At 35.4% G+C, this 22,768-nt stretch overlaps 1 protein-coding gene across 1 annotated transcript in view; it reads left to right on the top strand.

Annotated features, from left to right (window-relative positions):
- Nucleotides 1-22,768, top strand: part of NRCAM (neuronal cell adhesion molecule) — a gene marked incomplete at its 5' end in the record, with an annotated part of 63,183 nt that overhangs the window by 18,190 nt on the left and 22,225 nt on the right. Inside the window, 14 exons of the mRNA XM_010189054.1 lie at nt 724-835; nt 1,160-1,326; nt 1,410-1,557; nt 2,108-2,232; nt 3,096-3,125; nt 4,487-4,588; nt 7,384-7,581; nt 7,696-7,766; nt 8,620-8,845; nt 9,146-9,261; nt 13,729-13,933; nt 14,137-14,259; nt 15,254-15,430; nt 16,538-16,573. Coding sequence (XP_010187356.1) covers nt 724-835; nt 1,160-1,326; nt 1,410-1,557; nt 2,108-2,232; nt 3,096-3,125; nt 4,487-4,588; nt 7,384-7,581; nt 7,696-7,766; nt 8,620-8,845; nt 9,146-9,261; nt 13,729-13,933; nt 14,137-14,259; nt 15,254-15,430; nt 16,538-16,573 — 1,836 coding nt within the window. The remainder of the gene's footprint in view (nt 1-723; nt 836-1,159; nt 1,327-1,409; nt 1,558-2,107; nt 2,233-3,095; nt 3,126-4,486; nt 4,589-7,383; nt 7,582-7,695; nt 7,767-8,619; nt 8,846-9,145; nt 9,262-13,728; nt 13,934-14,136; nt 14,260-15,253; nt 15,431-16,537; nt 16,574-22,768) is intronic.

Here is a 22,768-nt window from a genome sequence, read left to right as displayed (position 1 = left end):
TGTTTAGGTAAATCAAGCAAACAGAAGCATAACTAATGAGGCAGGAATTAATATTCCTTAAGTTAGTATGTTTCAGGACACTTTCATTGATTGGGAGTGTTTTGGATCAGTTAAATAGATGATCTCTAATTTGGTATTGCAAGGAGACATGATTATGCATTTGTCTTGAAGATCTCCCAAGAATGTGTTTCTAGTTACAAGATATTGCTAAATTTAACAAAGTTGGTAGCAAAATCCTAGGCAGAATGGCCTCCAAAGACTCTCCTGCAGGAACTGGCAGATTTGATTGAGACGCTGTCTTCTAAATGAAAGAACTCACTTTGGTTTCATGGTTCCTTTAAAAAACGTAGGTGTTTCACCAAAAATACATCTTAGCTTCTTTCTGCCTGCAGGCTTTTTCAGAATTATATAGTTCAGTCTGTTCCCAGGAGTTTCTCTTCTTGAAGTATATTCTGATTTAAATTTTGAAAAGTGAAATCATTGCCTTTGGTGCCCATCCCTACAACATGTAAACAGGAAAGAAGCATTTGTTTTTCACAAGATAATTCTCCTACATTAATGTTTCCTTGGGCTACTGGCATTAGAACATCTTTGGACCTAGACTGAGATCAGAAATCACTTCAGAGAAGACTGTTAACATAGAATTCTTTAGACCATGCTTGATGTCTTAGTGTTTTGTATTTGCGTCTTTGTATCTGTATCCACATATCTTTGTCTTTTCAGCTGAGCCACCAAGAATTCTAACTCCTGCTAATAAACTGTATCAAGTCATTGCAGATAGCCCTGCATTGCTAGACTGTGCTTTTTTTGGTTCACCTAAGCCTGAAATCGAATGGTAAGCTACAGTCGTTGTGCTTAAGTTATGTAAAAAGAGCCAGTTATATAGAAACAAACATTTGAAGCTTTAAAACTATTTTTACTCTATTTACAATTTTAAAATAGTGTATTTTTAAATATATGCTGATTACAATAAGTTAATACAATATTTCTTGTAATTAATGTAACAACAGTTAAGTTATCCCTACAGAGTCAAGTTTAAATTTCATATGATTTTGTCTGTATTTTCTAATGTGGCAGTCCCAAGTTTGCATTTTGTGATAGTAAAATACTACAGAATTTAAGTGTGATGTTGGATAATGATACTACTTTTTATATAAAGGTTTAAGGGAGTGAAAGGTAGCATCTTGCGTGGAAATGAATACGTTTTCCATGATAATGGAACCCTGGAAATTCCAGTGGCTCAGAAGGATAGCACTGGTACATACACATGTGTAGCAAGGAATGAATTAGGAAAGATACAAAATGAGGTGCGATTGGAAGTTAAAGGTAAGAAATTAATCACTCTTTCATCACAGGATAGTGTAGAATTTCTGACTTTCTAAATATCTAATAGTCATTTTAAATTTCAGATCCGACAATGATAATAAAACAGCCAGAATACAAAGTGATCCAGAGATATGGCCAAGTTTCATTTGAGTGTATAATAAAATATGACTCTACCTTATTACCAACAGTTATATGGTTGAAGGACAATGATGAGCTGCCAGATGATGAAAGGTATGTACAAAATAATTTTCCTTTATTTTTAACTTTTTAGTTTCTTTTGTCTGCTTCTTTTCCTGATCTTGGAACAGAACATACTGACCGATTGACATTTTCCAAATTAGACTGATAAATATCATCACTATCTCATATTTGATGACTAAAGGACTTACCTAAAGTGGTGAAAATATTAAGAGAGAATTCAAAATAAAATGAGATATAAACATTTTTAATTGTGCACATTGACCATGTATATCATATGCAAGGAGAAAATAATCGGCATAGGAAGCCAAAGGGATAATGGAAAACTGTTTTGCTCTAGATCACAGGTTATTAAAGGTTGTTTGAGTTTATTTGGAAATAAAAGCACATTAGGATAGACAGTTACTGTGGCAAGATGTTCAAGAGCAATGTAGGAAAGACTGACATAGTGCCATAGCTTATATTGCTCTCTAGATATTTGCTGAAATACATAAGTATATAGGATTCGATAATGTCTTATTCAAGTTTCTTATAACAGTACCAGTTATTGAAAAATCAGTGGCTGAATCTATTGTATTTGCAGGTTTCTAGTTGGTAAAGACAACTTGACCATTATGAATGTAACTGATAAAGATGATGGAACATACACTTGCATAGTTAATACTACTCTGGACAGTGTTTCAGCAAGTGCTGTGCTTACTGTTGTTGGTAAGAATACTCTCAAACTTTATGATAGCAGAACTGTGTTTAATTACTGTTAAGTATGAAAACAGCATTAGATTTAAAATGAAAAGCACAAACATAGTTTTGGTTTCTAGGACAGGACAAAGGAAATGTCACCTATTTGTAAATGTGTTTCATTTTTGAAATATATTCTTACCCTAAATTTCGCCTTTGAATCAGCTGCTTACAAAAGGGCCCAGTAGCTACAGGACACATTCAGTTTCATGCTTTATAGGTTTTTATTTGGATCACATCTGAGCTAACACAGTAGATCACGTATTGCAGAGTGAATGTAAACGTTATCTCAGGAATCTCTTTCGCAGCTAAATTATGTTTCAAAAAGACTGAGTGTGCTTGGTTGTATGACTTTTCAGTGATTTTCTTTTTTAAATTAGTTCTCTCTGTTAAGTTTCTGTGATTGCAGATTGTTGTAAAATATGTTACTTTGCACCTTCTCCCAGTTTGTAAGAAAGTTTTAAGTAAATGTCCTGAATGATTCTTAACTGAGTTCAAGCTGAGATTCGAAGTCAAGTATGCTTGTGTTGTAATCTGGTGCCTATCTATGAATGACATACAACAAATGTTTTGTACTTATTTAAAAGTTTTTATGAGATTGCTTACTTTATTTATTGTCTTGATCTATACTTATTAAAAAATGGATAAAATATTCAAGAACACTTTAATAACTTTTCATTGAAAAATTATCAATGTGTTATTCAAAATCAACCATTTACTCTAAATAAGTTAACTTTTCGTTGTCTCTAATAATTATAGTCTTTAATTACCTACAATATTCTGTTTCTTTGGCTACTAACTGATTAAATCCTTTATATTAATGTTCTTTTCAGCTGCTCCCCCAACTCCAGCTATCATTTACGGTAAACTAATATGAAGTTCTCTTTCTACATCATCTGCCAGATATATTTCTCATTTCCCTATTGCAAAGTGCGATATCTTTTCTTTTTTTCCCTTTTCCTGTTTTTGTGTGTGTGGTTTCATTTCATTTTACCAACTGCTTCATTAGTGGAATACTGGCCTTTGGAATTTTACACTGCAGGCTGCTTTGTATTTTAGGGAATAAATAATTTTCAGAGAGAAATTATTTTTAATTAAAGGTTGGTTACAGTGTGATAATGTTTTCCTCATAGACAACACTATAAGGCAAATTAGTTACATAATTAAAGATATAAAAGGTAAAACCACCTGTTCATTGAAAGCTAATTCACTATCAAAGATCTTGCACCAACCAACTTATGGAATGTTTTGACATTGCTTTAATGACCACTTTTTGGACCTGGTGTACTTTATTTATTTCATAGTTTGTCTACATTTTACTTCACTCATAAAACGGATAGGACCGTATTGAACAGCTTGGTTTATGATTGATGAAATTGCTAATAAGGATTTTAAAATTAGGGCTGGAATTCCCATAAAATTCTGTCAGTCAGGTACAATCTTAAATTTGACAGTGTACAACCTTTAATTTGTTGTTAGCAATTTTTCTGAATTTGGATTTTAAAATGCAGTATAATGTACGTAAAATACTTAAGTATGAGTGACTTAGGCACATTTATGTAAGTCCTATCACATTCAGTGAAAATGTGTATGTATTCTTAAACAAACCTACTCATGAAAGTCTTAATTTTTATGTAACAAAACAGATAATAAATTATTTTCAGCAATTCAGAATGGATAATTACATCTTTATGCATTATGAAGATGTATATTAACAGCTTGCATGGTATTTTAGGATTTTTTAAAAGTACAGCACAAAATATATTACTTAATAACTTGCAGTTAGTTTCTATTTGAACTATACTTGTTTTGAATTGACATGCAAAATATTTGTAGTGATTTTAGAAGTTTCTTTGATGCGAATGCTTCCTTATTTTCCGTGTTTCATTAAGTAATTCTAGTGACAATAGATAACCACCCGTAATCATTTAAAGATAAATAAAACTAAACTATTTCTTTGCAACGCATTACATTCTTATCCCACAGTACCATCAGATGTAGATAAAATCAAAGATATACTCTTGTTAATGTATAGAGGTTTATAAATCCATCAGTTCTCCATTTTATCTCTGTAACAATTGCATGCTAATGGTCATTAAGTCATGCTGACATAAGTGAGTGGATCCACCCTGATGTATTTGTGGAATCCTTTTGGTTGGAATGAAAGGATTTTTTCAAAGATGTTCTGGTGTGATTATTTACTTTGTGATCATTTGATTTACAGCTCGGCCAAATCCACCATTTGACTTGGAATTGACAGGTCAGCTGGAAAGAAGTGTTGAACTCTCATGGATACCAGGAGATGAAAATAACAGCCCCATTACAAGTGCGTTTGTTTGTATCTACTGCATTAGGTTGACAGCGTTATGTTAACTGTTCTCAGATTCCAAACAATTCTGAGATAAATCTTGTGTACAGCATGGAAGAATGGTAAATTCATTTGCTACCATTGCCACTTATTTACATTACTGAAAATTCACTGAATGTCCTCTACTGTACAGCCAAGCACAAAGACTTACTTACTGCCTTGAAGAGGTTTTGATCCCAAAACCTGTGCTAGTTAACACAGAAGTTGATACTGATATGAAATCTATCTACCTGACAAGGTCCAGTCTCATGAATTTGTAGACTTGTTCATTAGTTGCATGCTTCTGAAGGAGAGAGCTACTTTCATCTTGCATTAACTCTTTTGTAATTTCCATGAATTTGAAATAGCATCAGCACCAATATCTTTAGGAATTATCCATCACTACCGATACAGAAGCTTATTCTTCATGAAAATATAAAGCATATAGTTTTTCTAGTTTTCTTCTAGTCTAGACAGTTGAAGGAATGAAGCATGTCTGTAAGACAGAGAAAGTAAACATCGATAAACTTTTGAGACAGGAAATGGATCTTAAATGCTATTATTCTTCCCAGTAGAACATGATGAAAGATACTTTTGCTTATAGTGAGCAGAGAGGACAGAGAGGGAATTTAGGAGGAAGGAAGAAGAAAGTTACTGTTTGTTTTAAAAAAAGAAAAAATTAGGATCAGAAAGATTTGTTGTAGCAATGCCTTCATTATGAGCAGCTTAATGTAATTAGTTACTTATGCAGTGTATTTTTAATTAGTAACTGCCACAAGTTACTCAGACCAGTGTACACATTATATTTGGAATGAATGAGTTAGGCTGGCTTATCAAGAGTTGCTCTCCAGGGCCTGATGCTGGTCAGTATCAACACTGAACACAAACCATAAGGATCAGGCATCTGTAAAGGAAGTTTGTGAAAGTAAAATTGCACAAATTTCAGAACACATTGAAGATTTTTGGTGAAGTTCTATACTTTCAGACTTGTCTAATGCGTATCAACTAGTATTAGACATTTAAAAATATAATAGAGAAGTTTAATGTAAATAGTTGAATTGCATTTAAGTTATGGCTTAATCATATACTCTCATATCAGTATTCTAATTTTTTCCAGATCAGAAGACTCAAGTCTTGCCTTTCTGTAGGAATGAGAACATAGTTTCAAAAGAGAGGACACTAGGTGTTGTTGACTCATATCTGAGATTTTTAGAAGCGAGACACTGCATGCACTCTGATACTGGAAATTGAATTCTTCTGACTAAATAAAGCTGGTTTTAATTAAGATACTATTTATATTGCTATGTGGTCCTCTGAGAGCCTGCAAAATAAGGCATTTGCTTCATAAGTAAGCCTATTATTACTGCTGCTGCTATCACTTCAAGGTGCAGATAAGACTCAAGGATAGCACTTCATTATGGGAGATCCCTTTACAGAAGTAATACGATTGACATGCTAGAATCTCTCTGAAAGCTCAAACAGAATTATTTTCCTTGAAGTCTCCTATAAATTGTTCTACTAGAGTTGCAGGCAGGGGGCTAGTTACTAGATAAGCAAATAGCAGCAGTGAAAATTTTGATGGTGGCTTTTTTGTGGTTTTTTTTTTTTTTTAGCATGTAATATTCTCACCTTCTCAAAAAATAGTTGGGTCTAGAAAACGTTCCTTCCCAAAACCTTTATCTCTGAGCACACACCACCAGCTATAACTCAGGCAATAATTTGGGGCAAGTTCTTCTTTCTTATTACTCAGGTCATGATGAAATCTGCAAGCCTTAAGTCCAGAAGGCTATGTTTAGTTCTACCTATCTAGTTTATTTCTTGAACATCTTATCTCCTTAAACTGTTGTGGATTATTTCTATGTGTTACTCTAAGTATTCTTCTAAAGGCAATTTCTAGATGCATCTCAGAACTTCTTTAGTAGTGCAAACAGGATGTCTTCTGAGACATATTCTGTCTTCTTGTCCTCACCTATATATGAGATATAGCAAAATTTTTGTTGCAAAACACAAACATTTGAAGCTCATGTAAATTTTGTGTATCTAAACTTAAGGTTCCATGGAATATACTTAGACTACACGTTCTTCTCCCATTTATTTACCGTATCCTAACAATTCTGAGAGCAGGATGCTTTTTTGGCTGTTTCACAGCTGAAAAAAAAGATGTTCACACAGAGAACTCTCAAGAAATTTAGCTTCTGAACATATATTCCTTGACTTAATTTAAATATACTGAAAAGTGCTCTCAAAAACTTCCTTAAGTACTGGTTCTTAATTTTAAATAGTTCTTCACTAAGGCAATCTCACTGGGGAAAGTGGAATACTCAGAGAGTTTTAATATTGTACAGGTACTACATACTGTCAGCCTTATACAACTAAGACCGGTATATTTTTCAGCCTAATATTACTTTTACATCAAAATTCCAATCTCATCCCACTTTCTTCCTGTGACAGTTCAAGGGTTCCTCTTACATTAAAATGCAGTACCTGAGAGAGCGCTGTTGTAATAACACGTTACCTGACAGGTAGCTGCATTAGTGAGAATACCAAATAATAAAAGTAAGAGTGTTTCTATTATATTTCTACCACAGCAGTACTTCTGAGATCCATATTATAGATTTTTGTTCTGGTTTATGTACTTATATTTCAGTTTCCATGATTTTTATAAACATTGATTGGATCATTCTCTTCTGATTAGCTCATTCGGAAATGCCTGCGCTGATCTAGGAAGGTGTTGCAAGTTTTGACATAAAGTTGGATTGCATTTCTATTTACAGACTTTGTGATTGAATATGAAGATGGGCTGCATGAACCAGGGGTATGGCATTACCAGACGGAAGTTCCTGGAACTCAGACAACAGTACAGTTGAAGTTGTCTCCGTACATCAACTACTCATTCCGCGTGGTAGCTGTCAATGAGATTGGCAGAAGTCAGCCGAGTGAACCATCTGAGCAGTACCTGACAAAATCTGCAAGTAAATACCTATTTCCACTCTACCAATGATTGATTTGTACAATGAATGGCATTGAATTTGCTTGGAATGCAAACAGCAGTCATTCTTGTTCATGTGTAAATATTTTATTTTTAGACCCTGATGAAAATCCTTCTAATGTACAAGGGATAGGCTCAGAACCTGATAATTTGGTAATAACATGGGAGGTAAGTTTGATTTTTTTGAGATTTCATTTGTTTGTTTTCAGGTCTGTGAGTCGCATTTTTCTGAGAAATAGTAATGATCCAACTATGAACATGCTATGAGAATACCCAGTGCATTGTTTGCTTAAAACATTCTTCAGAAAGAGTAAAGTCCAGACATTTCCCTGTCTTCATTTTCAGGGAAAAACCACATGTATTATGAAAAAAAAAAAGTTGCCATATTTTTCTTGAGTGAAATTTCCTTTAGTTCATTTATCTTGAGTGATTTCTCAAGATAAGCTGTTACTTTAGTAATACAGGATGTTTTGCTGCCAATTTAGGAAAACTTAAATATGTAAATTGAGGTTTATCTCAAGTAGAGTATTATGGTTAGAATGAATTTTAGTGTGCATCCTAATTCTATCCTCAACTTCTGTGATAAACTAAATTATTGTGCACTCTTTCTCTAAAAAACTTTTGTGGAAAAGTTTTCTCACTTACCAGCATGTAAAACCAATTTCCCATCCAAGGCAAAAAACATTGTCGAGGGAGCACTCCTTATAGAGAGTTGGTGTAAATCTGTTTTTCCCTCTTCCACCTCTTAAGAAATATTTGAAAACAAAATATGTATAAAGAAATTACAATATATGGTTGCATGAGAATTAGCCAGGATCACTATTCAATGGGATTTCCACTAATGAATGAAAAGCAACTGAACTGACCTCCTCTAAAAGCTAAATGGTGTAGCTTGGAAAGTGATTCTCTGTCACAGAACACAGTAGTAAATTTTCAGTAAAATTCTGAAGATGAGCAGCATATTTCCTTTGTGACTTTGGATTTTTCAGAGTATTTTTTAAAGTATTTCTTTTCATTTCAGTCCTTAAAAGGTTTTCAGTCTAATGGACCAGGGCTTCAGTACAAAGTCAGCTGGCGTCAGAAAGATGTTGATGATGAATGGACATCTGTTATAGTTGCAAATGTATCTAAATATATTGTGTCTGGTACACCAACTTTTGTTCCTTACGAAATAAAAGTACAAGCTTTAAATGACCTGGGATATGCGCCAGAACCATCAGAGGTGATTGGACATTCAGGGGAAGACTGTAAGTTTTGTAGTTTGACTTAATTGTACTAATTAAAATCACCAAAATCTGTAACTTAAATGGATATTTAAAATACTTAAATATTTAAAAAAAGAGATAGCAGGGGTTTTTTTTGTTAAAATGAAGGAATTTGGAGATATAAGGCTACATAAATTCTGTTGTATTAATCCTGAGGTCAGCTTTTTAACATATGAACATTTTAACCTACTCCTTGAGTGCAATGCAAAGACTCACTCTTAAAAAGTATGTTCATGTGGTTTCTCATTCTAACTAGGTACTTTTTGCCTCCTTTCCACACAGTGCCAATGGTCGCTCCAGGCAATGTGCAGGTTCATGTTATTAACAGCACGTTAGCCAAAGTGCATTGGGACCCAGTTCCACTTAAAACTGTCCGAGGGCACCTTCAAGGGTATAAAGTAAGTACAGTCAAAAGCCTTCTGTTTCTCCTTTATTAAAGTAGGTCACTCTTCCTCTATGAGGTTGTATCCAAATGGCAGTAACTGACATGTGAGAGGACTCCTGCTGTTCAGTGAGTTCACAAGTTTTGCTGACAAGAGCAACAGCACTGTTACAATTAATTTAAAGTCCAGCGATGTTCCAGCCTTGTAGCACTGGCCTTCTCTGACATTGTCCTGGAAGAAAAATGGGATATGCTTGTAATTAATTTTGCACACATTACATATATTAAAAAAATGCTAACAGTTTTATGGCTCTTATTCCAAAAGGATATTTAGAGGATGAGGAGAAATAGTTTCTTCTATCATGTTTGTATGGTGAGGTTTCGGTAGCGGGGGAGGGGCTGCAGGGGTGGCTTCTGTGAGAAGCTGCTAGAAGCTTCTCTGCCTCCCAACCAGACCTGCCTCTGGCCAAGGCTGAGCCAATCAGTGACAGTGGTAGTGCCTCTGTGTTAACATATTTCAGAGGGGAAAAAAAAAACAAACCCAACTGCTGTGGAACATGCAGTGGAGAAAGGAATGGAGTGTGAGAGAAACAACTGCACTAACACCAAGGTCAGTGAAGAAAGGAGGGGGAGGAGGTGCACTGGAACAGAGACTCACGTTGGAGAAGTTCCTGGAGGGCTGTCTGCTGTGGAAGTGACCCTACGCTGGGGCAAGAAAAGAGTGTGAGGAGAAGGGAGCAGCATGGGCTATAACCCCCATTCCTCCTCCCTCTGCACCACTGGAGAGGAGGAGGTAGCAAAATTGGGAGCAAAGTTGAGCCCAGGAAGAAGACAGGAGTGGGGGGAAGATGTTTTTGATATTTGATTTGGTTTGATTTCTCATTATCCTACGCTGATTTGATTGGTAACGAATTAAATTTATTTTTTCCCCAAGTCAGATCTGTTTTGTCCGTGACCGTAATTGGTGAGTGATTCCTCTCTGTCCTTGTCTTGATCCAAGAGCCTTTTATTATACACTCCCCACACTGCCTCATCAGTTGTGGGCAGGGAAAGGGGGAGGAGTGAGCAAGCAGCTGCGTGGTGCTCAGTTGCTGGCTGGGTCTAAACCACAACATTTCTGTAAGAGTCTTTTTTAGGTCTAATGCTAAGATTACTCATCTTCTGCCGTAATATGATTAATCACATCTTTGATTGTGAGTAATTGACCACTTGCTAGCTTAGGCTGGATGCTGTGTCTTTTTAGAGGCCAGGAAAAAGCTCAGTTTAAAAGCTCAATTTAAGGAGATGGCAGAAGATTTGAAGTGTAAATATAGTTGTGGAAGCTTAGTGTGGGATAATCTGCTGGCTTTGATGATAACTGAGAAGGCTGTGTTGGAGACAAAAGGCTGCAATTAATAGAGAATGGGAGACAGAAAGACTTCAAGGTTAGAAACTGGGGAAACTGGTATCCCTGGAGGACAGGGAAAATCTGATGGCAAAAATTGCTTCAGAGGTTGCTCTGGAAGTCCATCAGAAGAAACTCAGGAGTGGAAACTGCAGAAGCGTGGTAGTCTGGTTATAGAGGGAAGAGTGGGATAAAACGATAGTGCAACAATAGAAGAAAACAAAAAAGAATTACTTCCTTCCTGCTCTGCAAGTATACCAATAAATATGTTCTAACAAAACAGACTAGTTACACAGCCCAAACCAGGTTATTTCATAAGACAGACTAATTTAGACTACTTGTTTAAATTAAAGGAGGAAAAAGAAATATTTTTTTTTTAAAAAAGAATATTTGAAGGAGAATAAATGCGCATCATACTTCTAAAATGGAGGACCTGCATTCAAGAGCGATGAAACTGAGCTGCAGAGCATTACGGCTGGTTACATGAATGTGAATTCCTGGTATGTTTATGTCACTTAGCTGGCACAAAATACCACCATCCGGAGAGACTTAAGCTAGTTTTATATGAGCTAGCATAAGTATTTGTAGTTAGTGTGGTGCTTTGCCCTAGATAATAAACTCATCTGAGAAGCAAGATTGAAAGTTTATCTGTTAGATAAATCACATATCAGCTTAGTATTTCACATACAAATTGGCAACCAAAAGAAAACATCCATTATGAGAGGAATAAAGAGTTAGAATTTAGTGAAGTTAGTGCTTATTATTGAGTTATTAGCAGCACTAACGCTCATAATCCAAATCAGCAAATTTCTGTTGAAGATCATTATTAATACAAAAAAATCCATAGACACAAATGTCTGCCCATACATCACCCTTCAAAGGCATGGTTACAGTGAGTTGTCATCATCCCAGGTTTAGATGGAGATTTCCTTTTCCTCAGACTTAGAGTCTCTGAGGGTTATTTTCTGTCTTGTATTTACTAATAAGTTGCACACTTTCCTCTCTAGTTGGTCTAAGGGGGTGGTTATGCCATGATTACTTATGTTTAGAGTGTTAGTTTTTCTTTGTGTGCAGTATGATTATCTTTCTGTGGGGAGGAGATCCACACAATTAAGTTAAGTTAAGCAAAACTGAGGCTAAAATAAGTTGGTCAGTAATCATAAATAAAACAGGACTGACAACAGACCTGACCACTGAGTAGTTCTGCTGTTGTGGGTAGGACAAATGCAAGTGGTAAATCCTTGAATAAGTTGCAGATGCAGCAGAAGTTTCTTAAGTAATTTTTGCAGATACAGATAAATCAAGCTAAAATAGGTTAAAAATTAGAAACATGACAAGTCCTAGGACCTGGTGGATAATTGTTGTTACAAAGCTTTCTCTGAATACAATCTGAAAACTTTTCATGGATGCAGAGTATGCTTTAAGTATCTCAGTTATTGACGTAGCTTACAAAGCATGATTTATCTCTTTTTAAACACATCAACAAAATCCTACTAGCAAACTCAGGCTTTCCTAATCAATGAAATTATTTCAGGCAGTAGTCCAATATGTAGCGTTGTATTAAGGACACATTTCCTAATAAAGAGAAGGGTATATCTCTAACGAGTCACGTCATGGAGACAAATGTATGAAAGCAGGGAGACATCTAACTAGCAGCCTTCTACAGCACATCAGTCACATTATGCTCTTATATTAATCTAGCTATTACTCAGTATACTGTGGTGCTATAAAGCGTTTCAGACCCAAGAAGAAATTTTTAAAAGAATTATTTTCACTGTTACTGCTGCCATTTTTTATGTTGTTCTTACAAATACAGTGGTTATCCATCCAAAATGTGATGCTGTCTGACTACTGACAAGTAATGACCTGACTATAATAATGTATTTTGTGAAATGTTACTGGCTAACAATTCATAAAATATCATGAACTATACCTTATAAGCTTCAATACTAAAAGTACCAACACTTCAAGCTTTTGTTAGCTTGTAAATGGCTTTCTACACTAGTTGGTAGGATGAGAGCTACAGGATGACAGCTGGTGGTGTTGAAAAACATTAACTCAAGTCATGTAAAATAGTGGCATTTAAGAGTGATTAGAGTGAAAAGGTATGTTGTTAGCAACAGAAAGCTGGTGTCAGTGTAACATTGCTTTATAAACTGTCTAGGTGGACTTTGTCAGTCTTAACAGTTCCCTGTCTTGAATTTGTGTGAAATCTCAGCTTCTTTAATTAAAAGGTGTTTTGCAGTTGACCTAAATGGAACCAAAATTTTACCCATTTACTTGCTTTATCCATTTTAGTGTGTAATCATACATGCATTATAATTATGCTGTGAATAATGCACGATGATACATTTGAAGGTGACAATTCTAGGAGTAACAGAAGTCTTTGTAGAGGCAGCTGTTAATGTCTTTCTGGATACCATGGGAGAGAGACTGTGTAGTAAAGAGAGTGCAGTCAAGGTAATTAACTCTGAGGCTCATCTGTAGTTTCTTAGAAACTCAATCAGCAAAATGAACACCAGAATCAGCTTTGTACTCTGATCTAATTGTCACATAAATGGAGGAATAATTTTTTGTGCCTAGGTGGAGATCCTTCCATGACTGTAACCTCAGAGTCCTTTCAGAACTTGTGTGTTTTTCAGCCCAGACAAATATTTTGGTTTCTTTCCTTTTTTAAATTACCTACTTGACTTCCACATCACAGGGATTAGCATGGCCATGTGTGTGACATTAGAAGGTGACAAAGTGCAAGTCTGCCTTGGAACCTGTGTAGACATCTTCTGAAATAATGGATGGTATGAATGAGTGCTGCCTCTCAGATAGTCTTGCTAACATGAGAACCATCATGTACTGAAGGAGTTCCAAACCAAAACTTGTGTGAAACTGGCCTTGAGCATTAGCAGAACTGGCAGATGATAGTCGTCACCCTGTTGTGTAGACTTGACTGTTTCTGGAGCAGGAAAGCCCTATGCTGTGTCTCACCTGAGCTTATTAAAATTGCAGTTATTCCTACCTATATTTCATGGATACTCATGGAAAAGTTCAGCGTTTGTTAAATCAACAGCTAAACACTCATTGTAGATTTTATTTTGTCTTTAGGTTTACTACTGGAAAGTGCAGAGTCTATCCAGAAGGAGCAGGCGGCACATAGAAAAAAAGATCTTGACTTTCAGAGGAAACAAGACTTTTGGAATGTTGCCAGGGCTGGAGCCCTATAGTTCTTACAAGCTGAATGTTAGAGTTGTTAATGGTAAAGGAGAAGGACCGGCAAGCCCAGACAAAGTATTTAAGACCCCTGAAGGAGGTATGAAATGAGAACGCTAGAGAATAAACTTAAATTTGGTATATTCAGAAACAGAATTCTAAGGGTGTAATTGCTGAATTTTTATCTTGGATATCATAAAATAATAATCTGGCTCAATATACAGTAATGTTTCTAAAAATTAATAATTCATGAGCTATTTTAAGTTTACCTACTTCATATTTACTGTATGTTCTTTTTAAAAGTTCCTGGCTCACCCTCCTTTTTGAAGATTACTAATCCAACATTGGACTCTCTGACTCTGGAGTGGGGTTCACCTACCCATCCAAATGGTGTTTTGGTATCGTATGTACTGAAGTTTCAGCCAAGTAAGTAAATTATGAATATAGAACTCTAACCTAGGCAATATGTCTACCAAGTAGCAATCCATTTATTAAGAAAAAAATATGTTAAATTTGTAAAGTACAAAAGATATGATTGCATTATACATTTCAAGTTTGAAAAAGATTAATGTATTTTGACAATATAGATGACTCTATTTGGAAAACTTCACATTTTTCCATTACTTTTATTTCTTCAAACCGTGCTTCACAGAAAAATGGAGGTGGGGTCTTACATATAATTGGCAGACAAGTTAGAAGCAAGATACTATCACTTACAAATGCTATATTCTAACTACAGAGCAAATATCATGAGAAGTATATCAAAAGATATCCAATCATATTGTCTGCTTCTTCGATTTTCATAGTATTTTAATTTTAAAATGAAAAATTAATAAATGTGCCATTTACTCACATCTGAGCTATAAATCACTTCCTTAGCATCTCCATGCCACTGTGTACTTGCCCAGAACTTTGTCAGCAGTGACACTGGAAATACAAGGGTTTTGTGTGCATGGAACAAATTAAGGAAGTTTGTTTTCCTGCACTTACCGACTTTCACCGTTCCTTGGCACTGGATACAATTGCTTCAGTATTTTCTTCCTAAGCATACTGAATTTTCTATGAGGCAGCTAGTTTAGAGTTTCAGAATTTTTTAATGATCAGTTTTTCAAATGTGTGTAAGTTCAGATGATTTGATGTGGACTCGGTTGCCTTGGATTCAGATATTTATGAGAATGGAACTTGAACTTAAAGAACTTGCAGGTGTTTCCTATCTGCCTGCTGAGTTTTGGCCCCTCTCATAGAACCTTTTGACACAAAGGTGACTTTCTTTTGAAACTGTAGATAATCATTCATATAACCTGAAATGAACAATGCAGCAGACAAACAAAACAAATAAATACAAACAAAAACGTCAGTTTTAACACAATGATAATGTAAACAATTTTGCTAACTCTTTTTTTTTCCCTTGTAACAACAGTTAACAACACACATGAATTGGGTCCTCTAGTAGAGATAAGAATTCCTGCCAACGAGAGCAGCTTGATATTAAAAAATTTAAATTACAGCACACGATACAAGTTTTATTTTAATGCACAAACTTCAGTTGGATCAGGAAGTCAGATAACTGAGGAAGCAGTAACAATTATGGATGAAGGTAAGATGGGTATGTATAAAGAAAACCCACTGAGTTTAAAAGCCACTACAAATTTTATTGAAAATGTTGCTACTACTTCTTTCCATTAAGGAAATAGCCCCTAGTATTTATTTTTTTCTACAGCTTTCTTAACTGAATTATACACTAATGAAAGATTTTAAATAGTTTTCAAGTAAAGATGTGCGAAGGTTTTCTACTGTATTGAAAGCCCCAAAAGAGGTGTATGTTTTCATCAAAAGGAGAGCCTTTACAAGTTCTAAGACTTTGGCTTTTCTGGTCTTCAGTTTCATGTAACTTTTCATTTAAGTGGTCTTCCTCCGTTCACCTATTTGGCTTCATTGACTGCTCTGGTCACAGAGAGCAATACTGAGATGATGTGGCTTTATGGCTAGAGGAAATTATTTCTTTTTTGAAGTATGCAAAAGCTTCTGTGAGGTCTAAATTTTTTCACAGAGCTGGCAAAAACTGTAACTTCAAAAAAAGCTGCAGAAATAAATTCATCATCTCTGGCCACCAATACCTGGTGATATTGCGTACTATTTAAAAACTCTTAAGTATATTGTTCAATCCTGTCACTATTGATTTTTACATTTATAGCTATTCTAGATCCCTGATCTTGGCATTTCTTTTGTTGAAGATGTTGCTTATTTAAATATGAAAGCTTAATAAAATAAGAGCAAAGGGGAAATTTGGGGGAAAAGTCCTTTATGATTTTGCACATCTTAAAAGTCTGTTTTGATACCATCTTTTCACGTATTTTTATGCTTAGTAAAATTATAGTTTATTGAAACTGCCATAGATGAGTTGGTATGCAGTGCAGTTTTTCTAATAGTGTATTAAGGTTGCATATGAACTACATTTACTTTAGCTCGTGAATCTTAACAAGCATGAGCACTAAATTTTTGTAAATGCATGTGTATTAATTTTTGTCTTGTAATAGTCTGTCAGTGTTCAGCTTAAGTGGATTGTTTCTAATTTATTTGAACTAATGCATTTTATCTAGTCTGCATGCTTTTCTGGTTTGTAATGAAATTATATATATGTATGTTCCGTTTGGTGTTGTACCTAATTATATAGTGTTCCTATTCTTATTTTCCTCCATTAAAGCTGGTATTCTCCGTCCTGCTGTAGGTGCAGGCAAAGGTAAAATGAAACTGCATGATTTCTTAATGTGTGGATTTTGCAGTGTTGCAAATGGGGAAATTGCAGTGGTAAGGACAGAAAATCTAGGACTACACATTACTCTATACAAAGTATTAATCAGTGCTGGAAGATAACATTTGTGGGTTTTGTTTTGTTTAGGTTTTCTTGGGTTTTTGTTTTGTTTTGTTTTGTTTTTAAAGGAATCCAGAATGGTTATTAATACCTTTCATCTGTTTATTTTGCCACAGAGTTCCAGGGGAATTCATTAGTTTTGCTTCAGAAAAGTCTAATTATTTCTGAAAGTTTAACAGATGTATGTCACTGTCATAAATATTCAGGATCCAGGTGCACTAGCAGTGATTAGCTGGAGTAGAAAAACCAGCACTTTTGCAAAGGAGATTTTTTTACTGCCTGTGCCATGTGCGTTTTTTGTTTTAAAAAAGTAGGTGCATTCTTGTTCTCACTGCTGACTAATGCTGCCCATTTGATCACATTTATTTCATTTGCAAGCCAATTGTGCATAAGAGACAGATGACTGACAATACCCTCTATACTTCTCAGCATAGAGAATATATGACAATCACCTCTATACTCAAGTATCAGATTGCATATACAAGCAAATGGCTTCCTGCTGTCTTAGGTTCACAGATGTTTTGAGTCCTTGAGGATATTTCAGTGAGTGGAACCTATTATCATCCTTGTTCTTGAATTCAGGAATATTTATTTCTTTATGATGTGGTTCTTCTGTTAAACAGGGTGTTCTTCACATTTTTGCAAAGCGTTTTTATGAATTTGACACCTTCACTGGCAGAAGCAAAGATTGTCCTGAGGACTGTTAGGTAGCTATAAGTCAGAAAAATGTCTCTAGACATTTTTTCCCAGAGGTGTCATTAACACTAATGAACATCTCTGCTTCAGATTCTCAGACCATAATTATCTCAAATCAAGATCTATACATGAAATAACCAACATTTTTTACAAACTTGGAAGAGACAGCATAGATCATTTTACATACATTTTCCACTTGATGATCAGGTGTTTTGAATGATAATAGTCATAAAAAAGAACTTCCTCCACTCAGTCTGGTATAGATCAGACTAAATATGTATGTATGTGTATGCATACATTTGTGCATATTATATATTTAATATATATTATATGTTTAATATATATAATATATATTATATATTGTTGGTATATATTATGTATTATGAGTATATATGTATCTAAGTCTTCTAATATCAGATGCCTTTTTGATAAGTGTATGAAGTTGTGGGTTTATTTTAATGACAATTTTTTCTTACTGTTTTTTAGTCTGGTTGTAGCTAGACAAGTCAGCACAGAGTGGAACAATCAAATTGGGTTTTAGTCCTGGACGTTAACAGAAGAAATGTAAATTAAATCCTCATTATTTATAGCTGAATATAAAAGTTCATGCAAGGAAAAATGGATTCTCTGTGTGAAACTGAGGTTTAATTATAGCTGTATCACAGCCTGTGGCTAGTGGAAAGCATCTTATTTGTAAGATCAGCTGGAGCAGCTCAAATTTCAGAGCTGTCATCTCAGATTCTCTGAAAACTAAGCAGATGTCTTCGTTTGGTTCCATGCCGTTTATGGTTTCAAAGTTTTCACATATTCCTGTAGCATCCAGCTCTTAAAATTGCAAAGAAAACTTTGGAACTGCAAAGAGGATGGACCTAAAGCCATGACATCTGTTGGGACATCTGAGTTGCTGCAGGTCTGAGATGAATGTTCTCAGTGGTTACTTACATTAAAGTGATTAACTGGTTCATTACTGATCAGGGACTACGAGGAAGGAAAAGGAGGATCATATTATCAAGTTCAAGTGCCAGATTATTTGGTCTCATGACTGGGTGGATTTGGAAGACAAAAATACTCAGCCCACTCAAGAAGAAGCTGTACCCAGCAGTGAATTTTCACTCCTCCGTTAAGTGCAGGACAGCCCTTACTTATATACAGTTCTTACTAATGTGGACCCAAAGCCAAACTAAGGAGAAGGTGAAATTTAGATATTCTCAACCTTTTTGTGATCTATCAAAACCATCTCAGTTTTTCATTTTGAAGGGCAGAACTTACCAGGAAAATGTAATTATCCTTTCTCTTTCAATGTGAGCACATTCATCTTGGAAGCTAAGAAGACAATAGGTCTCAAATTCAGCCAGCATAAATTGCACTGAATTTTCTGCACTTGGTGTTTTCTGCTAGCAAGCTGCCCCTGAGGACCTGCAGCTTGGTCAGTCAGAAACATCAGACACAGGATTCTGGAGGAATTCAAGTCATCTAAACCTGGGCGAGCTGTGAAACTTGGGACATATTTCAGTTCTCAAAGTAAAACTATTTATTAAAGTACAGAGGGAAATATTGATATGGTAAATTAAGGATTTTAGTGTGTCTCAATATTTTTACTGTAGTTCTGAAATATATTCCCTGTCTCTTGGCATAATGTGTCTTTTGCCATCATTTTAGACAGGGTCCTTAATTGTCTTTTATTACTTTACAAACAATGAAAGTAACCACTGTCTGCTTACTGCTACACTTGACACTTTTAATATTTGTCCCAACTGAGTTTGTCTGATTATGACTGTACTGGTGTTAAGTAAAGATATCCAGTATATTCTCGACCAATAAGTAGGGAAGCAAGTTTTATGTATTTTTCCCACAAGGTAAAATAACAATTCTAGATGAAAACATGAAATATGAAGTCAAGACAAGGGACTTAGATAAAGAAATATTTTTTTTCTTTAACTTCAATAGAACATAGAAGCTCTGTTCAAATAGGGGGCAATATAAGGAGGATGTTACTGCCTCCCTGTTCTTTAGACAAACAGAGCCATTGCATCAAATAGCAGAAATGCAATGTATCTTTGCAAATTACAAGAATTGAGGGTTTTTTCCTTCTCTAAGAGAAACTTAACAGAAGAGAGCCATGTCATTCTCTCACAAGCCCACATGAGTAAATCATGAGACAGTATTTTGCTAGATGGACAAGCTATGATGTTATAATAGATGCTCCTATTCGTCTTGCATTATTTTTTTTTCTTTCTAATTCTGTGATGTTATGAATTACTTAAATTTGGTCAAAATATGACACTACAAAGAAAAAAAATGTGTTTTTCATAGCAACCTGTATTCTAAATGTGTCTGAAAACTGCGTATGCAAAACATGATGTATTATACCTAGCATTAGATAAGCAGTACACATTGATATTGCTCTTTATGTATTGACATCTAATGACAGGCATGAGGTAACAGAGGTGTGAGAAAAATTGGGTAATAAGAACCTGATTACATTTAAAAGCATTATTGTAGCAGCTGGAAAGTGACTCAGGTGATCACTGGAGTCAAGTCTTTTCTACCCTTCTCCATTAGAAATTTGAAATAGCTGGTCCGTAGAGGAAGGAAGAGAATGCAAATTTGACCCATGGTAGAAATGGAAGTCGCTGGTTAAAACAGACAGTCACCAGGGGCTCATCACTGTGTTGTTGTAAGTGTAGGGAGTCACAGCGTGATGTGTCAGTCTCATTTCACAAGCCTTCTTGTTTCACTTTTAAGTTTCTTTTTGATTTAGTGAACATTTTTATTTGAAGACAAGATCTTTTAGTCTGCATGTACACAGACAAGGGTAACTGGCAGTCCTGAACTGGTATTAAAATAGGGTTGTGAGATCACAGTTACCTTTAATTGAAGCTAACACTTCCTGTCAATGCGGTACTCAGTCTGGTCTGCCTTCTTCATGTGAACTTCACATGTCAAGTATTATTCACAGAAATATTATTGACAGAAATACTTCTGTTGCACGGGAGCAAAGCAAGTAGTCTAGGCTCTGGGTTTGAAACTGTTCTTTTTTTCTGACTCAGTCTTCAATATGTAGCTCTTCACTGTAGGCTAGAAATCATTCTCAGCTGAGTTCCTATCTCTGATCTCTTCGTAGAAGATCAGTTCAGTTTTCTTTGTTCCTTACAAAATGATGTTCTTTAAATCATTTTTTCTGCCCACCATCTGTTCTCCCTCCCTCTTTGAATCATTTCACATAGTGTCTCATTTTTTGCTAACAAGTTCAAGCTGTTTTTTCTTTTCAAGTTGATTAGAGTATTTTTCTACTGCTCCTTCAGCTACTTTCTCCCTGTGGACTTCTCCATGATATATATTTATGTGATTCTTTCAGTGCAGCCTGCTATGCAGAACTGCTGCTTTGTCCTCTTTTAAGTCTACTGGAAGCAATAATGATGCTTTGCATTCTGGACTAGAGAAAATTACGATTATTAGAAAACACAAATTCCTGCAAATATCTTTTACCTCATAGATGTCCTGCAAAATCCATGTCATGCTAAATGCTTAGGAGTGAAGTGATTGCTTGCATTTCTTCTTTGTCTTCTGTATTTCTTGCACTACAGGAATGCTCCTACAATGGCCTAAATAATCTTAGAAGTGACTAATGCCCATCTCTCACTGAAATAAATGGAATTCACTCCTACTGTTACTGTAGAAGTTGTAGGTTAAAAAGCAGACAAATGCCAAACCCTTCTCTGTGTCTTACAGGCTCTGGCGGAATCTATTACCTTTTTCCTTCATATTTTCTTTTCTGTGTATAGGTTCTTTTTTTCTTTGAATTTATTTTTCTTTTTATGTATGCATTTTAACTAATTGTCTACTTTATATTGCTTTGTGAGGCTTTTTTTCTATTTGACACCAATCATCGGATGTGTGCTTGTCACTTTCCTGCCATTTTTTTCCTGGCGAGCAGGTGAATCCCATGAAAATTCCTAAAGTTTAGTCACTTTGGGGATTATATAATTTATTGTTCTGCTGAACTGAATCTTGAGCTAGAGCTGTTGTTAAAATCCATTCATATTTCATGTAATGTCTTATTAAAATCTGTTGAATATGCAGCCGAAGTGTAACTATGTTATTTGGAGCAACTGTTCCTGGAAGGCTGGAAGACTAAATATTGCTCTACAAAAAACTTCATTTAAAAAAGCGCTGAGATTAATTTGAAAAGAAAGGAAAATTTTACTTTGAGCCTAGGCCTCTTTCTCAACAATTGGCAAATGCTTTTACACCATATGTCACTACAGGAATGAAACCATACTCCGAACTGCCAGCTAAATTCTGCATTGTGTCATAGCATGGCTAAAAAAGCTTAATTTACTGAAGGTGGCTGAATAAGAATCGGTCTGTATAAAAACTGTAACTTATTAACAATCCATTCCCATCAGTTTTAGAGCAACAAGGCTTTTGTCACCACTGCTACACAGTGTCATGCATGGTTACGAATCAAGAGAGCACAGAGCTTTACTACTGAAAAAGCACTGCTCCCCGAGACAAAGCTTTCTGCCCCCCCATTTTACCAACTGGCGCTTGCACACGCTGAGAGTTTCTGCCAACTGACAATTACACATTTTGCATTTGGGAACAGTGCTGGGAAACATATTGAGGAATTAAGAGGTTAATTATAATTAGAGGTGTGCTGATTGAGAAGACAAGAGTCTGGGTAGATTGGAGACAAGCTTTAAATGTTGTAACCACTTTGACTCTAGGCTTTCATCACCTCAGGATTCATCAGCCATCTTTTATTTTCTTATGCGTGTATTCATGTTGCAAGTGTGGAACTTTTAACAGACTTAACTAAAACTTTCCAGGCCTGCTGGAAAATTAGATCAAGCAGTACTGAAAAAGGGGAAGAATTACAAAAATAGTGATTTTTCAAAATCAGTGTTCCATTGAACACATTTCTTGGTGCACTGTATTGAATAGGAAAAAAGCAGAACTTAAATCTGACCAAATACTACGTATGGATAAATTTGTACAAACAGCTACTGATAAGGATCAGATAAGAGTACACCCAATAAGTTTAAGCGTAAATTGGTCACTTGAGAGGATTTAGAAACTAAGACACCAAGAGAATTAAGGTAATTTTCAGAGCCAGCTAGATTGTTATATACAATCGTATGAAGAGGAAGGCATTTACCATCTACCAGGTCTTTAATCCAGCAGGCAACTCTTAGTCAGAGCAGAAACTGGAAATTGGAGATGGGAAAAAAAACCCAACAAAAAACCCAACAAAAAACCAAACCAAGACAAACAAACACGCACACGCACACACACAAAAACCACACAAGAGAAGACTGAGGTTTTACAGGGAAGTTGATTATCGAATTTGCTTAGTGGCACGGA

This window comes from Mesitornis unicolor, unplaced genomic scaffold (genome assembly GCF_000695765.1).
Source record: "Mesitornis unicolor isolate BGI_N332 unplaced genomic scaffold, ASM69576v1 scaffold1347, whole genome shotgun sequence".
NCBI lineage: Eukaryota > Metazoa > Chordata > Aves > Mesitornithiformes > Mesitornithidae > Mesitornis > Mesitornis unicolor.
Note: the sequence above shows the minus strand (reverse complement) of the source record. Positions and strands in the feature narration are given on the sequence as shown.